Genomic DNA, 18,265 nt, shown 5'->3' on the forward strand with positions numbered 1-18,265 from the left:
ACGGAGAGCCCCTGGCTGGCGGCCTCTGCCCGCCGCCGCCGTTGCGCCTCAGGCGAGCGACACGCCCGACAGCTCCCCGACAGCGCCTGGCCCTCCTCCAGCCCGGCTTTTCCCCTTCTGCCATGGCCGCTCTCCCTCCCCCGCCCCAGCTGCCGCTCCGTCCCCGTCCCTCAGCCGGCCCCTCTCGGCCGCCGACGGGGGAGCGGCGACAGGGCGGCGCGGGGCAGGCTCTGACCGGGCGGGCTGAGGGGAACCCGGGCAGAAACAACACTTTTCCATATACATTCACTTTTTAATGTATATTACACATATCTATTTATTTATTTTATTTTTAATTTATCTTCCTGCTCTTTCCCCGCGGGCGGCGGAGTGGCGGGGGGGGGAGGCCGGGCCGGGTTTCCCGGCGCTGAGGCGGCGGCGGGCGGGGGAGGGGCGGGCGGGCGCTCCCGCCGCTGCCCCAGACAGTGGGCGGGGCCGGCGCGCGCCGCCGGCGGGTTCGTGCCCGCGCGCCGCCGCCGCCGCCGTCTCGGTCTCCGCAGTGAGGTCACGGGTGGGCGGCGCGAGCGCGGCGCCTGTTCCGCTCCCCGCGGCCGCCGGAGCCCCCGCGGCGCCGGGTGAGCAGCCGGGGAACTTACTGCGAACGGCGGGGAGCGGGGCGGCGGAGCCGGGGGGGAAGGGCGGGAGCGCCCGCCGGGGGATGGGTTGGGATGGGATGGGATGGGAGGGAGCGGCGGCTGCGGAGAGGCGGCGCGGGGGCGGCGGGCAGAGGGGGAGCGGGGTACCGGGGATGGGAGGGGGGCAGGGACACGGGGGCGGCGGAGCGGCGCGGTACGGCCGGGGCCAGCGGGGAGCCGGGCAGGGCGGAGGGGCGAGCCCGGCGGCGGGAGGGGGAAGGGCTGAGCCGTGCCCGGAGCGGTGCCGGCGGGGCCGGGGTGAGTCACGGCGCGGGAGGGAGCGGCGGCGTGCGGCGTCCCGGGAAGGGCTGCGGGGGCAGGGGTCGGTGCCCGGGATGCGGGGGCCGGTGCCCGGCCCGCGGCTCGCCGGAGCGCTCGTCCTTTGGGGCGTGCACGCCGGGAGAGCCGCTCCAGGACCGCCCCCTCCCCCGCCGGTGTCGCCCGTCGGTCGGGGCTCGTCCCGGTGTTCCGCGAGTTACCGGGGAGCGCACCCTGCCTCTGGCAGGGAATCCCCGATGGGTGCAGGGGGGCCTTTAAAGCTCACCTGCTTCCGACCGCCCCCGCCATGGGCAGGGACGCCTTCCACTGTCCCAGGCTGCTCCCAGCCCTGTCCAGCCTGGCCTTGGACCCTTCCAGGGATGGGGCAGCCGCAGCTTCCCTGGGCTACCTGTGCCAGTGCCTCACTGCTGTCACAGAGAATAATTTCTTCCTTGTATCAAATCAAAACCTTCCCTCTCTCCCTTTAAAGCCATTCTCCCTTGTCCTGTGACTCCTGTCACACTTCTGCCCTTGTCAAAAGTCCCTCTCCAGCTGTCTTGAAGCCCCTTTAGGTACAGAGCAGACTCTGGGATTGCTTGTGATGGCCTCTCTCTCTTTCACAGGTTATCAGGAAGGACGGGCAGAACTCTGTGCTAGCACACGGCATGCATTCAGCCCATGGCCTGGATCTCACCTCTATTACTAATAACTTGGGCTGGGAAAATTCTGACACACGCCAGTGACATCTGTGCGAAAGGTGACTCTCTAGGGACGTTTCGTTTTTTGCCGTCGCTCTGGATCAGCCTTTAATTTCAGGATTTATTTGTGAACTGCCATAGTAGCTGTCACGGTGGTGGTGGTGAAATCATAAAGCTGGCAGCACAATAAAGCAAGCCCTCAAGATTGTGTTTGATCTCTGGGAGCTGAAAGTGCTGAATAAAATTTTCACACAACTTAAACTACGTTTTGGATCAGTTTCGTTAAGATTGACATTCTTCTAACTGAGCCCATTTTTCTATTTTAATATTTAAATAGAGACTTATTTGAAAAGACAGTATATTTTTTAAAGGAAAAAAAACGATTGAGGATGAGCACGCATCAGTGCATCGTTTTTTACTAAATTGCTGGACAAGACTACTGTGTAAAGTAGTGGCTGGGCTATGAAGAAAACCTTTTGTATACATATTACATTGGGGTTTTTATATTATAAAATTGAACAAATAACTAAGAATATAGTGTAACCTCTCCATTAGTAATTTTATGGTATTACATGCAAAATGGGTTACAGTTTTTACTGTTGGATGCTGAAGAAGTAATGTTTTAATGAAAGGAACGTGCAGCTTGGTGTACCTGACGTAATCCAAGATCACATGAAACTATTTTTTATATGAAAAAGCAAGAAAATGCACATTCAGGACTGGCTTAATTAAAGCCCAGTGTTAAGCAATGGAAAGCCCACAGATAAACTTCCCTCTAGGTCTGGTCTCAGACCAAAAAAGGAGCAGGATCCAAGAGGATGGGAGTCCTCCACTGAAAAAAGCAATGACAGAAAGGCATGTAAATAACAAAGTACAGGTAGTAATAAATAAATTGCCAACAATAAAGAAGGAAAACCTGGATGACTATGATGAAACTCCGGTGGAGGCTGATGGGGAAAGCACCAAGCCAAGCAGTGCTTCACTATCTGAGCCTTTGAGTTTAAATCCAGGTTTGAAGCACACGTTGGCACAGTTCCACCTAAGCAGCCAGAGCTCGCTGGGTGGACCTGCAGCTTTTTCAGCTCGGTATTCCCAGGAAAGTATGTCACCCACTGTCTTCCTGCCTCTCCCATCACCACAAGTCCTCTCTGGGCCGCTGCTCATCCCTCCAGACAGCTCCACAGAACTCACACAGACCCTGCTGGAGGGGGAATCCATCTCTTGCTTCAAAGTCGGAGGAGAAAAAAGACTTTGCTTGCCTCAAGTGTTGAATTCGGTTCTCCGAGACTTCTCCTTGCAGCAGATCAACACGGTGTGTGACGAGCTCTACATCTACTGCTCCAGGTGCACTTCTGACCAGCTTCACATCCTGAAGGTTTTGGGAATTCTTCCGTTCAACGCTCCGTCCTGCGGGCTCATCACGCTGACGGACGCCCAGAGACTATGCAACGCTTTACTGCGCCCTCGCACTTTCCCCCAAAGTGGCAGCTTCCTCCCTGGCAAGAACACCTTGGCCCAGCTGAAGGAGACTGGCAGTGCCTTCGAGGTGGAGCACGAATGCCTGGGCAAGTGCCAGGGGCTGTTTGCACCTCAGTTCTACCTTGCCCCCGATGACCCGTGTATCCAGTGCTTGGAATGCTACGGGATGTTCTCGCCCCAGACCTTCGTGATGCATTCACACAGATCCCCGGACAAGAGGACCTGCCACTGGGGCTTTGAGTCGGCCAAGTGGCACTGCTACCTGCACATTAACCAAAAATACCTGGGCACGTCGGAGGAGAGGGAGCTGAAGCATCTCCTGGAGGAAATGAAGGAGAAATTCAGCGAGAAAAATCAGAAAAGGACTCGGTCCAAAGTAAGTTCACCTGGTGTAAAACTCCCAGATCTCTCTCTGCTCACACATAAGTACTTGTTTTAGAAGCGCATTACTTGGCTTTTCTAAGTGGGAATACTTGTCACATCAAGCCTAAGTTAAATTTGTGAGAGCTTCACCATGGAAATAACATTTCTCAATAAGAGGGGTGGTAATTTCTTTCCTCTTTGGGCTGCAAGTAACCATTCGAGCTGGATTGGCTTGGTTGGTTCTTGTTCTGTCCTAAGGTGTACAGACTCTGGAAAATTCAGGCTGTTGTGAAAATTCTTGTTCTCCCATTTGACCTTTGAGTAGGTTTTATGCAGTGTGTGCTGCAGCAGCTGAGCAAAGCAGAAAGGAGCTTGAAAATCAAGTGTTACAAAGGAATTCCTCATTTGTTATTTGTACTCCAGCATGCACACGTGGGTTGGATGGCAACCTGGCTTGCTGGCCACCCATCTCATGACTTGTGTGCAGGGTATTGGTGCTTTGCTAAATGGCTATTTAGAAGCCCAAAGCCTGCTTGTTCAGCAAGAGCTTTCTGTTTAAACCACTTGTGCAGTGAAATATGCCAAAAAGAGGGGGTTTTAAGCAGCCCAAGTAATGAGCTGTGGGCCGGTATCTTGACAATAGTTAATAATAGACATCTTATTTTTTCCTAAAATACTGCTGCAAGTCTGTGCTGTGGTTCCAAAATACAGAGCTTATTTGTCCCTTGGAGAGCTTCTACTTTAAATAATAGGACAAGCAGCAGAGAAACATTAATATCATAGATGTCCTCATTCATGGAAAACACAGTTTTGGGGTATAAACTTTAATAGGCTTTTAATGGTTTCTGCCCCATGACAGTTCTTTGCAGTGTATTCAGTGTGTCTATGTCTGTTTGATGGCTGCTGGTTTGATAATTCCATGTTGCCTGTTGGATGTTTTGTGGTGGATTTCAAAATAGCAGCAGGAGCAGCACAGATGGTTGAGCCCAAAAAGGGGTGCTATGAGCTGACACCTTTCTGCACAAATCTCTGAAAAGTTGGTGTTGCAGGAAGGCTGACTGTAGTAACAGGTATTGTTACAGTGGTGCCAGTCTGCAGGAAGAGATTTTACCAGCAGATTCCCATGGAAGTCTGCAGTATGGCAGGCTTCCACATGCTGAATTATTTGAAGATGCAGTCTCCTAGCAAAGAGACTTTGCTTTTCAACTGATAAAGACATGTCAGTCTTTATTCTTGCAGTGCCAGTGTAAGAAAGAAACTACAGCATGGTGGATGCAGCAGTGGAAATACTCTTCCATGTTCACACCTGTAAATGCTGCTTTCCTTCCCACAGCTGCAGATTTCAGACAATGAGATCTTTCAGTTTCATCTGCAAAGATGAAAAAAAAAAAAAACCAGCTGAAATGAGCAGTGGCAGTAATTTGGACTCGACTGGTACAAATTAAATTGTAAAACTTTCTGCAGTCTTCTGTTGCAGACGTGTGAAAACAGAGTCAGAAGCTGTGAAAACCTGAGCACAGTACAATGGTGAGGGAGGTTTGGGGGTTTTTTCGTCCTGTGGATATTCATCTGGGAAGTAGAAAAGAGTAAAAACGTTTAAGAAGGCAGTGCTGGAGTACAGTTTGCCTTTCCTTGTCCTGGGAGAGCTTAGGCTGCTTCACAGAGTGGTTTAGGTTAGAAGGGACCTTAAAGTTCATCTCATCCCACGCCCCTGGCCTGCACAGGGACACCTTCCACATTGCTCACAGCTCCATCCAGCCTGGCCTTGAGCAGCTCCAGGGATGGAGCAGCCACCACTTCTTTTCCTCATTCCAGGTATCAGGTACAACACGTAGACGTTCCCTTTCCTTGCACTCCTAGGGGAGTTTATTGCAGGCTGTTGTGTTTGCTGCTCTGTCACCTCCTCACCACCTTTGCTGAGTCAGTCCTCAGAAGTGCTGACACATCCTTTGTGCTTGTCTTGGAGGACCCAGGAAGAGCAGTTGCCCTTGGCTAGGTCTTTGCCCATCTAGTAATAATGAATTAATTAAATCCCATAGTCCTTGGAGCATCCTGGATGCCATGCTTTGCCTTTCTCCTTAGCATTTCACTCTGAGTTTATTCACCTCACAGTGCAAATACGCTTTTGTTTCAATATTTTAAGAGCAAAGTACTCTTGAGATTAATTCCTTTCTGTTCTTTGTGGAGCTGTAAGCTGTGTGCTTGATTGTCACAATTTTCTGTGGAGTTCTAGGCTGCAGTGCAACATCCACCTGCTCTTCATGGAACAGCTGTCACCGAGTCTCTGCTGATTCCTGCTCTGACAGATCCTTGTTCCCTTTGACTTTGCGACAGTTTCTCATCATCTCTGCACTAAAACTTTGCTTTCCTTCTCAGGCTGATTCCTTGAGCTGGTCACAGTTTTATAAATCCAGTCTCTGCTAAAACTACTGGCTTAATGATTACACTGAAATAATTACTTACTTATATATTTTTTTTTCCTTAAAGAATGGCATTGTCCAACTAACCTTTAAGAAAAAGAAGTAATTTTTCATGTAACCCTTTTTAACAGTTGGAGTAGAAGAAATTCAATTCAACTTATTGTGTTTATAGAATTATTTAAGAGCATCTAAAATAAACAAATTGTTGGGTAATAAAATAGACACACACACACACACATATATATATATATATATATATATATAAATAGATGCCTTATTTCGTTTACCTGAATGGTGAGGGGAAGAATCCTGTTAGAAGAAGACTTCATTTATTTATGGTAACATTTCATTTTCTTTCCTAAGTAAAGAATTTGATTGCATGCTATGAAATTCATTTGCAAGATTCACCTAACGGGTAGGCAGTAAATTCAGTTCCCACTTGAAATAGGTAAAAAAAAATCTGACCTAGTAATTTGAAATAGAGATGACCTGATAATTTCAGATGTAAATATATAAGCATGTTAAAATGTGAGTCCTGAAATATGGACAAATGTGATCTGAAGCTAAAATCAGATCACTGCATACTAGCTGCAGTATAAGTAGATTAGATGTGATTATTTAAATTATTGGAATGATCTGAGTAAGTAGAAAAAACTTGGCAAGTGTCAGGGTGAGGCCGTTTTTCTAGAGATTATTCAAATCTTTTTTATTTAAAGCCTTTTTATGACTTTACAACTCCAGAGCTTCTCTTCCTTGTTCCCTCCCTCCTTTCTGTCTGTGGAAGTGATTTGAGGAGCTGCAGGGGTTGAATTTCAGTTTCGTTGTGGGAGCTGAGTTTCCTGGCCAGGATGGGGCAGGTGGGGTTTGGTCCCTGCCAGGGCTGGGGCTGTGGGATTGTGCAGAGCGTGGCTCAGCTCACACCTGTGGCACTGCCAGGGATGAAGTTCTCTAAAGGTTTATTCCAGGGTGTGAAAATACAAACTTCTCTGATTGTGTAGCACGTAAGAAGTTGTGGAGATATTAGAATGCTACATAAAGGTGTCAATACAGGATTATTTAACTTTGTGAGCTGTTTTATAATTGAGCAGCTTGTGGAAGGTACTGGGTCTGGCTGGAATGGTGTTGACTTATTTTGTAGCAGCCTGTGTGGTGCTGGGCTTTGGATTTGTGGCTAAAACTGTGGCTAACATGCCAATGTTCTGGCTACTGCAATAAAAGGAGGAGAAAGAGAGTTTGGCATCCAGGGTGGAGGCTGTTGGAGGGTGGCTGGGCTGAGCCATGCCCTTTGCTTCACTTGTGTTTTTCTCTTTCCTTCACCTCTTAAACCAGCTTTATCTTCATCCAGGAGCTTTCTTGCTCTTTTCCCTTCCATGCCCTGGGGATGGTGCTGAGGGAGCAGCTCTGTGGGTGCCTGGCAGCTGCCTGGGCTCAGCCAACCACACCCTACCCAAAACCCCATGGCCCAAGGCTGTTCTAGTACAGTGAAATTGTCAATCCATTTCTTGGCTCTGAGAATATTGTAAATATATGGTGAGACACCTTTCACCTGAAATTAAGAGCAACTTTGCAGGGGAGCACCAGTATCACCAGGAATTTTAAGTGAAGAGTAGTTCCAAAAACATTTCTCAAGACACACAGAACAAGAATTGCTTTCCAAATGCAAAATACACAGAAGTTTTTAAGATTATGTATTCTGATGCACCTGAGTAAATTTTGTTTGCTACTGCAAAGGGAATGGCATTTTCATGCTACTGGGAGCAGCTTTGCCTACTTGTGTAATAAAAATTTGTGATGACTGAAGAAAGTTCTGTCCCTGGTACACCAGCACACTGTTCCATTTAATTTTGAAATAAAGTATCTGGCAGTTGCTTACTTTATATAGACACATTATTACAAAAGGCTCCTACAACCTTTTGGGAATCCTAGTTTCTGCTTTCTGTTTCTCCGAGGCTTGTTTAGAAGAGTTTTGGAAACTCAGCAGAGCTTTTAGATAAAGATGTTTTTCTTTAATTTCATTGCTCTTTTGCCCACAGTGGTAAATTGGAGATCAAAGAATTCTGTGGCTTGCATCACCCTGCACCTTTGCCAAAGACACCCCATTTCCCAGTGCCCCACTTTCTCTGGTGTACCTGTATTAATGGTGTAAATGCCATTTCTCTGAGGAGTGCTTATGAACATGTAAATAACTTGTATCCATGTTTCAATTACCAGTTTATTTTAATTCCTTTAGGCAGAGCCACAGCAGAACCTGGAATTATCACAGTGGTATCCAGTTATAAAGCAAGAAGCAGAAACTGATCCTCAACCACCTTCCTTTTTCCACCCCAGGTAACTGAGTTTCTATGTAGAGCTGTAAGCACTGTCAAGTGTTCAAATACTTTTGGCTATTTAGGTATAATTCAAACTGAAAAAAATGTATTTGCAATCTGAACTATGAGGAAAACTCTTCAGGTATCACACAGGAATAATTTAACCCTAAATTTTTATGCACTTCTTAATATAAATACTAATGAACTGCTTATGAGTGGTTTTAGGTATAAGACTCAAGCTGTGACCTGTGGGTGTTCTTCAGCAGGCAATACAATTGAAATGTAATTAAAATTTCCCCTTTCTTACTAGAAATGAGAGAGGTAACTTTTGATCTTTCATGTGGTAATACAATGCATGCATGTGGAAAGCTGCACAGGGCCTATTTACCATGAGGACTACTTAATTTCCTTCCAGAAGAGACTTCCAAGAGGTGTTTGAAGGCTTTCTCCCACAGTGGAACAAGGGCTGCAGCTGAATTGTTTGTGGGATGGTTTCCTGGTTTTAGAAACCAAGTGCATTTCCTTGACTCCTTACCCAATTTGTGACCTGCAGCAGTGAGGGAAATGGTTTTTGTTGATGCTCCTCTTGCCCTCACCCTGTGCTTGCACAGGTCCTGAATTTGGGTCAGGGCAGACCCTCTTTGGTGCACACACATCACACTGGTTCCCATGCAGAGGGGAGTGGGGGAGATTCGAGATTCTGTGCTGGGCCCTCATGTTCTGTTTCTGCCAGTGCCTTCCTCCAGAGCCAGGAGAAAGGGAAGTGTTGAAGACATCAACTGGAACTCCAGTGACACTGGTGATCTTGGCCCTGCCCTGAGCACTCCTGGGGCTCCCTTCCCTCTGCACTAGGCTGAGGTGAAGGTGGGACACAGGGCTGCTCCCAGGAGTCCAGGAGCTGTGAAAATCCAAATGGGCAGCTCAGTGTACCTGGGGAGGAAGCTCCAGCATTGGTCTCAGATGTGCCCCAGGACTGTCAGAACACAGCTTTGTTACTTAAGTGAGGTTCTCATTCCCACCTCCCATCCTCATAATATAAGGATTATGAAAATGCTGGAGAGTCTGGATTCAGTGGCATCCTAATTTCACTCTTTGCATTTAAATGAAGCCTTCATATGATTTACTGTAATTTTTTAAAAATAAGCCATTTTGAAAAATCTACTTTTTGATAGCCTCAAAACCTTATCTAGATAATCTACTCAGTAAAGATTAAGTGGGTCATTAGCCTTTCCTTTTGCATAGGAAGAATTTTAAAAGGACATGCTTATTTTTCATTGATGCTTTCACAGTTTGAACTCATGTTAAATTAAACTTCCTGCTCTCAACCAGCCATCTTTTATTGTCTTACCTCTGAATTTTACTCTTCTGCTGTTTTTTCAGTTACTACCTTTATATGTGTGACAAAGTGGTTGCCCCGAATGTGTCTCTTGCATCTCAATATAAGGATGTTGCAAAAACATCAGTCAAAGCTTCAGAAGTTAATAAATCCTCACCTGGGCACTCAGAGAAGAAGCTCAGTAGTGGAAAGCACAAAAAAGCTGCCTCCTATCCAGAGGTTTCTCTTGAAGAACAGGAGAAAATTGACTTGAAAACTGGGGTGGAGCAGCCAAATAAACGTTTAGGTGAGTAGTGAGAATTATATTGAGGGCTTTGATTTTTATACCACGGAATTTTGGAAAGCTTTACGCCGAACTAGAACTTTGTGATGTCACTCCAGGTTTCCAAAAATTCCCTCCACCTTTTTGTAATCTTAAGTTTTCTTTGCATTTGTTTCACTCTGGCATTTGAACTTCCTGTGCTCACTGTTCTCTGTTTTCTCCTGTGTAGATCCTCCCGTGTCAGCTCGTCCTGCGAGAGGTGCAAAGCCCGAGCGCGTTTCTTCCAGACCCCCCAGGGACCCTGGCCGTGCTGAGGGAGCTGCTGATGCACGAACCTTGTCCCCCACGCTCATGAAGGACATCAGCTGTGAGGATGACAAGGGCAGGATCATGGAAGAAGTCATGAAGACCTACATCAAGCAGCAGGAGAAGCTGAACACGATTTTGCGGAGGAAGCAGCAGCTCCAAATGGTACCGTGGCAGTCTGGCTGCATTTCCCCCTGGGCAGCAGGGAGCTGCTGTGGGCTGGCTGGCTCCTCTGTCAGCATCACACATTGCATCATTTAGAGCACACTGATCATCTTTCCCTCAGCTTAAATCCAGACACCAAATCTTCAATGTCCCTTATGCTCATGAGTTTTGAGCCCACTAAGAAGTGGTGCCTCTTCAGTTTGCAGCTGCTGGGTCCAAGCAGCTCCTGCTTTTGCTGTATCTTCTAAAATTTCTCAGTTTTCAGGTTTTTAAAGATGCAGATATCAGTATTCTAGGAATGGTCTTATCACTGCCCTGTACAAAAAAGAATACCACTTTCCTATTCCCATTTGCTAAGCCATGCTTTTAGGGATTTTATTTTTAGTATTTTCTTTAATAATGGATTATTTTAAAAGCTGGTGTTCATTTGTGACATTTCTGTTTTCTGAATTCAGTGAAATACTGTCTTTGCTTCTTGCATCCATGGAACAGACCTAATATTTTAATTTATTTTATTTTAATTTAAACGTTAATCTCAGAATCTAGGAGCTCAGGTAGGGCCCTAGAGCTGCTACTTCAAAGTTGTTCTGCTGTTGGAGGTAAAGCTTGTAGATAAGTTTAAAAAAAATGCAAGTTTAAAAATATTAAAATGTCAGTGGACAAAGAAATCAAACACTTGATTTTGTTTTCTGGTGCTACGCTTCTTGCATCTTCAAAGTATATTCTAGTGAATCAGTGCTTCTGCTTCCTGAGGTTCACTGCTGGAAATGTAAATTTGTTTCTGAAAGCTCCATGTACTTGGACATAAAAGTAATTTCTTAAAAATTAGAATGCATGTTACAGAATTCCATGCTGTCATTGATAAGTAGATAAATACCATTATCAGGCTGTTGTTCTTGGTAGTTACAAATGGTCTTTTTGGCCTCATTGGTTCCAGAAACACTTTTAAATTGATTTTGTTTACTTTTCTGGTGTTTGAAGGAAGGAGTATGTGATCTTGATCTTTCTTTACAGGAAGTGGAAATGTTAAGCAACTCTAAAGCTATGAAGGAACTGACTGAAGAGCAGCAGAATTTACAAAAAGAACTGGAATGTTTGCAAGCAGAGCATGCACAAAGAATGGAAGAATTTTATTTTGAGCAGAGAGACTTGGAGAAGAAACTGGACCAAGTGATGAAGCAAAAATGTAGCTGTGACTCCAATTTGGAAAAAGATAAAGAAGCTGAATATGCAGCACAGGTGAGAAGGGAAGGTTTGTTTCAAACAAAACATGTTTGGTGTATCAGGAAATTGTGAAGGTGTTGTTCAGCCACCTTAGGGTTTCGTTTTCTCTGTTTGTTCTGACACCACAGACAGATACCAAAATAGGTCAGTGACAGCAATATTTATTTTCCTGTTCCTTGATTGAAACCAAGGCAGAAGGTGATTTACAGAAACGTATGACATTATTGATGAAACATTAAACTTAAACATGAGGTCTCTTACATCCTCATTTAAAGCAAATTCTGTTTTTAATGTATGTGGGCTTGCCCGTGACACAGACTTAAACATTATTATTATTATTTTATATTAAAAAAAAAAAATCCAAACCTCTGAACCTTCTTTTTGTCAGATTTGCAGCCTACCTTGCTGCTCCTCATGTTACTTGGTGGTAGAACTTCCTGCAGTACCTGATGATTCCCTTCTGGGCTCTGCCAAAACATTTGGCCAAGAGTTTTCTTGGAAATGAAAATCATATTGGTGTCTCTCATTCTAGCCTTTGGATTCATATGTCAAAACCTATGGAGCTATTTCTTCCTCTCACTTTCCTTTTGGCTTTTACTATAGCTTTTTTATGTTGGAGGTTATTCCAATGGGTAAAAATATAGTTAATGACAAAGGGAACCTTGGAATGCCCCTTTTAAAAATCAGCTGTAGTTATGATTAATTTTTTTAATTTTGCACTGTATCACAGCAAACTAATCTTAACAAGCTCATTTTTAAAGTGAGCAAAATCTAAAACTTGAGCTCAGTAAAGCTCTGTGGTCCTTTGTTCACAGCTGTGTATATTTCCTGTTCAGACTGACTCAAACTGAGAAACAGGCACTACTTGAGAGACAGGTTTTGGTATTTTTGGTGAGTAGGGCAGAGACTCTGATCGTAAATCCTTCTCATGAATTTAATTTCATGACATCCCACTCCACTGATTCCTGGCCTTTGCTGCCAGAAATAATCCTCTCTGACTAAGGCCTGATTTACTAAACATCTGGTACAAGCCCTGTTAGTGCAAGTAACAACGTGTTCTAATTTATGGAGATCATCATGTACAGCATGTTTTATAGGGCTTGTGCAGCTCACTCCCTTTGGAGGGTGAAAATGTGGATTGTTCCCCAAGGAGGTTGGTTGTGTGTTCCTTTTGAAGTTAGACTCTGAAAACTGCATACATTCCTTGTGTAAAAGTTTACTCTGTTATTATTACCTCTGTGGTGGATCTATTCATGACATATAATTTCAACCTTTTTTTTCCATTTATCACATCTTGCTGTAGATTCTGGTTCCAAGAAGCACCAGAGTTAAACAGAGGTCTTGGGAACAGAGAACTTCCCCAAGCTGTGGATACAGCATTTTAAAAAGCCTTAATCTGATGTGTTCTTGAAGCAGTTGCCCAGGCTGCCTTTCCTGTCTGAGAACTGTGGACTAGGAGGAATCCTTGTACATTAAACAGAATTATGAATTTGGTATTTGCAGCTTGCTTAAAAGTCTCTTCTCCTTTGTGGACCTGTCTGAATACGCACTGTCTTGTCCCCTTTTTTGACTTCTTTATTGAAACACTTGCTTCACCCTGTCAGTCATGGTAAGGCAGAATAACCAGTCCTGGAGCCTTTCCTTGGAGCTGGAAATCAAAGCCAGACGTGTTGCAGCATGCAGGCAGTGGGCACTGTTGCACTGCAGCACTTGTGCAGTCAGCACTTAGAGCATTAACAGCCTGTTGTTGGCCAAAAACTGCTGAAATATTTCTGATTATTGAAGTGGGGATGAAATGTGATGTTTCTCTAAAGCCAGCACAGGCATCCCTTCACCCAGTACATTCTGTGAGCACCATTAATACCCTGTATGTTCCTGGTCTTTCCTTCAAATGAGTTGTCTTCCTAATTCTCAGTGAGATGGATGCTTAGTGATAATGTGCATCAGGTACTGATGCACACCTATCATTATAAAGGCAAATGGGTTTTTTAGAGGGAATTAAATTGTAATAAATTTAGATGGAATTAAATGATAATAAGTTATAAATAAATTGAATGGTCTTTTAGCCCCATGAATCAATGCTGCTTTCCAGGCAGTATACTATAAGCAATAAGGAACTTTCCCACACTTGAAAAGATGTTTCCAGATGTCACTGTAAATAATTTTGGTGAGTTCTAGCAAGTTTGAGCCTTGTTGTATTACAAAGTGGGAAAGAATATTTAACTTCTGTGTCTAAACACAAAATATATCACAAAAACATTTGTGTGGACTCAGGTTTATATTTGAGCACATACACACACAGATGGTTTGGTTATGTTCAAGATTTTCTAAATATTTCATTTATACTAAGGAATATCAGAAAACAGTGTTGGTCGTTTTGTTTCTTCTAGAAATACATTCAGGCTTTGAAATAAGGTAAGGGAAATGGACCTGGGAAATGAAAAAATGCAGTTTGTTCTGGAATTTGTGTCACATCCAATGCAAACATCATCACAATTTTTCCCAACAGATTCTGTGTGTTATTGACAGTCTGGTGTGACAGTTCATATAGCTACAACTTATCTGCATTTAAAAATTAGATTTTCTCATTTTTTAATTATAGTATGAGGTTTATGCAACTTTGCACATTGACATTGTTTGATAATGGTGTAGCAGGTAAATGATAACTTGACAACCGCGTAATTCTGGTGGGCTGAAATACTTGGATCATTGAGTGACCACCTGTGACTCTTTGATGATTGCTAAAATTTACTCTGTGTCTCTTGTGTTTCCCAGCTGGCAGAGCTGAGGCAGAGGTTGGATCATGCAGAGGCAGACAGACAAGAGCTCCAGGATGAGCTGAGACAGGAACGAGAGGCCCGGGAAAAGCTGGAGATGATGATAAAGGAGTTGAAGCTGCAGATCCTGAAATCTTCCAAAAATGGCAAAGGAAAATAGAAATTGGAAGAGGAAGCATGACTGTGTCCTTCAAACAGGGTGTTTTGGTTTTAATGATTGTGAACAATTTTTTTGTGCTGAGAAAAAGTGTTCTCTCTGGATTTGTATTTCCCAGACAGGTCCAGATGAACATATACATAGATATAAATAAGTAGAGATAGACATTTTTAGATTTTCCTAGCCAATGAAAATCTGCATTGATTTGTACTGGTGTTTTTCTCAAATGATGAAAAATACTAAACTCTTGATTTAGAGTGACCAGTTTCTGTCTGTTTCTAATGCAGTCTTAAGGACTCTACACCTTTTAACATTGTCTGTTAAAACATATGTGGGTATCTTTATTTTGCTATCAATTGCACATCCAGTTATAAAAGTACATTAAAAATATCCTCCATTCTTCAAGGTCTTAAATAGTTTGGGTTTCAGTGAGAATTAAATATTCTTGAACTGAGGAAAGTAAAGGCAGCTTTTTGTCTGTAAGACAGAGCTCAAAATTGCCACAACTGATTGATGATTGAGTATCAAAAGTGATTTACCAGCATGAGTTTTTCCCATAATTTCATTGTGTGAAGTCAGCTGATCTTTTCAGTATTGTCTATTTAACAGCTCATTATCAGTCTAAGGAGTGTTAGAGCCAGCACTTGCTTGCTCTGCTGGAAAACATTAGGGGTTGTTTTTTTGTTTGGTTTTGGGTTTGTGAATTTAAAAAAAATTGCAGTTACAGTGGTATCTTGGGAAGTTAAAAATTCACAAGTTTTCATCTGTTTTTTTCTGTCTAGGACATATGAAAGAAACATTAATAAAAGGCTTAAAGGTGGGGCTTTTCCATTTAGAAACTGAGAAAGCTTGACTTCGCTGTTTTTCAGATATTAATGCTTTCAAGAAAAAGAATATTTATTATAAAGGAATGTGTATTAATTTCTTCAGTACCCTAAGCCTTCACACTTTGAGCTTCTTGCCAACTTGCGGATTTTTCTTTCATCACATAGAACAGGCCTTAACTGACATTGTGATCATAGCTTAAAATATAAAATTCTGAGGTATGGCACTTTGAAAAATCATTTTGATAGTCTCTGTATTTGAATGGCATGGTAGGGTTACCATGAATTAAGAAAATACAGCATGTTTGTTAAGCTATAACAATGGGAAATGTGTAATTGTACAGAATTACTGTTTTATGTATATATATAATGTCTGAGTACTTCTGAAGTCTGGTTCCTAGTGGGTTAAATGCATGGCTAAAGTTGGATGAAGAAAAACTTTTTTGCACTTCTCTCCAAAAAAGTGGATACAGCTGGCAGATGTCAGCTGGTCATGTCAGTGATAGGAATATTTTAGTAATTCTAGTGTTTCACTATATAGTTTTAACTTTTAGTTTCTGGTTTGAGGTACTTAAGTTTAATATTCTCTTAATAATTCAGTTAATTTTGGATGAAACCACTAGTAAAAGCCTATACTGATTTTTTTTTTCCCTCAACTAGTAAAACTGAAAACTCCTTTTTTGTTTCTCTGTTAGTGATATAACAAGACTGAATATCACAGAGAAAGATGAAATTGCACATATGTTTAAATTGAATGAGAAATGAGGTGGTAAATTAAATGACATGGAGTATTAGGATGATTTTTTTAATAACTGTACAATTTTGTTTATGAGCTCTGTGTCATATTTACACTGACAAGTAAAGCAAGTTAGATGAAAAAAAAAAAAATTTTCTTTGTCAGTGTTGAGAATCACAGAATGGTTTGGGTTGGAAGGGATCTTAAAGATCATCTAGTTCCACCCCCTGCTGGAAAAGAATACCAGGATTATATTTTTCTCTTCTTCAGCTCCCATCTCCAAATTTTTCCTTTGGAAAGAAAACCAACAAAAAAAAAAAAAAAAAAAAAGAAAGAAAAAAAGAGAAAAAAAAACAAATTAAAAAGGAACAGGCCTGTCTTTGCAGCTTGGTTTGGAGGGAAAGGAGCTGACTCAGTGGTTCTGGTTGTGTGTGCACCATTGCTTTAAAAACACCAGGAATGTTTTGTTGTCCAGCCACCAGACCAGTGGGCACAGGGAGAGCAGGCAGGAGCATTGCTGGAGTTTGATGGCTGGGGAGCAGAGCTTGAGGCTGCCCTGTGGGATGGGCTGGGAATTGGGGAATCCCACCTGGGTGCTGCTGAAGGATGGACAGAGTCCCTTTGTGCTGCTTCTGGGGTGGTGGGTGTGGGTGAAACCTCAGCTCCTTCTCACAGCTGATGCACCTCAGCATTTATAGCTGAGCTGTTGGATGTTTGGAACCCTGCTGGGATTATTCTAGTAGTAGGATAGTGAATATTCCATTTCCATTCAGGTCTTGTCTGTGTTCTTGTCCTGCTCAGAGGTTCCCCTTGGCCAGGGAGGGCTGGTGCAGCTCAGGTTCCTGTGCCTCAGCCAGCACTTGGGTCACTGCTGGAGGCTCTGGAAATGCTGTGGCCATCCTTGGTACCAATAAAAAGGGAGCCATCCTTTGTACCAAAATTTTCACTGTTGCAAGAGCTCCAGCAGCTATAGGAAGTTTCACCAATTCCAATTGCAGATAAGGCCCTCCTAATTATTTTTGAACATTTGGCTGGTAAAGCAAATGGAACATTTATTAAAATGACCTTAAAAGTAGCTTTGTAAATATTCCACTTAGTTAATCTAAGGTTAGAATGCATTTTAAATTATTGTAATCCTCTTAAAATTCTTCAATACTACTTTCAGGCTCTTGACGTAACATAAACAATTTTCATATGTGTAGACTTAATTTTATACTGATTTTAAGTAATAATGTATACATGAATGTGCCATAGACCTTTGTGTGCTCACAGTCTCTGAAAGATAGTTTTCTAGTAAATTGTAAATAATGCTCTTAAGTTTTAGAAAAAAATATATGTTGACTTTTTTTGCTACCTTATCCTAATTCTGTTGAATGGTTCATTTTACAGCCTGACATAGGAACTTGGAATGCACACTTGAGGGCCCTCACTTAAGTGCACACTTAATGGTAGAGACTAAATCAGTCATTAGATCTTTAATTTTAGTCACAGCATGCTCATTTTATGTATTGTTTGGTTTGCCTTCAGTCATTGCTTGCTCACCTTTTCAGGCAAGAAGTAATTTTACCAGGTAGCTGTGACATGAAACCTGTAGAACAAAGCCCTAAAATTGTCTATAATTTGAAAGTTGCTTTCTTAAACACCTACACCGAGATGGAAGTTGCCTAGTGCACCTTTTGGAATAAGTAGGATTGAGGGTGAATAACTAATTTGCTCCTATATTTTATAACAAAGAAATTTAACATGCTTTGTATACTTTAATAAATAAAATATGAGAGCTTAGAGCATAAAACTCTTGTAATTTTGGCAGTCTGGAAACACCTCACTTACAGTGTAACCAGGTGTCCCTCAATGAAAGAGATTTTTATCTAAATCTCCAAACTTAGTTAAGTCTGTGTTTTAGTTTTTGTAAAGCATATCGTTCAGTTGGAGTATTTAGATGAATGTAGTTATGTTTCACATTCTTAAACTAATTTTATTCTATATTTAATATATTGATAGCTTAGATGTAAAACCATCTGTACATAGTAAAGGCATAATGCAATTAGTGATGTAGGAAAAGTTGGGTGGGAGCATAAAGCTACTGGTGGCCTGAAAAGAAAGAAGTCTTGGCCTGAATTTTAGAAGTCACAATGTTTTATTCATACATTCTTGTTTTGTACTGGGGGAGGGGATAGCTAGAATGTGTTATGAAATTTTTGGAAACCTTTCCTAGCATTAGTTGGGAAGTTGGCCTCGAATTGCTGTCGTGGTCAGCTTCCTAGAATTCACTTGTTT

General features: G+C 42.8%; 1 protein-coding gene across 2 annotated transcripts; it reads left to right on the top strand.

Annotated features, from left to right (window-relative positions):
* The first annotated feature begins 543 nt into the window (after positions 1 to 543).
* SKIL (SKI like proto-oncogene) lies at positions 544 to 18,106 on the top strand. Of its 2 annotated transcripts, XM_058031213.1 has the most exons (7): positions 544 to 614; positions 1,556 to 3,485; positions 8,123 to 8,220; positions 9,582 to 9,823; positions 10,029 to 10,270; positions 11,285 to 11,509; positions 14,270 to 18,106. In XM_058031213.1, exons 2-7 carry the CDS (start codon positions 2,379 to 2,381, stop codon positions 14,429 to 14,431), a joined length of 2,076 nt encoding a protein of 691 aa, XP_057887196.1. In that variant the 5' UTR covers positions 544 to 614; positions 1,556 to 2,378; the 3' UTR covers positions 14,432 to 18,106. The 2 variants fall into 2 exon arrangements, with proteins under 2 accessions (XP_057887196.1, XP_057887197.1); XM_058031214.1 differs by lacking the exon at positions 544 to 614 and having other exon boundaries at positions 1,172 to 3,485.
* The last annotated feature ends 159 nt before the right edge of the window (positions 18,107 to 18,265 follow it).

This window comes from Melospiza georgiana, chromosome 10 (assembly GCF_028018845.1).
Source record: "Melospiza georgiana isolate bMelGeo1 chromosome 10, bMelGeo1.pri, whole genome shotgun sequence".
NCBI classification, from domain to species: domain Eukaryota; kingdom Metazoa; phylum Chordata; class Aves; order Passeriformes; family Passerellidae; genus Melospiza; species Melospiza georgiana.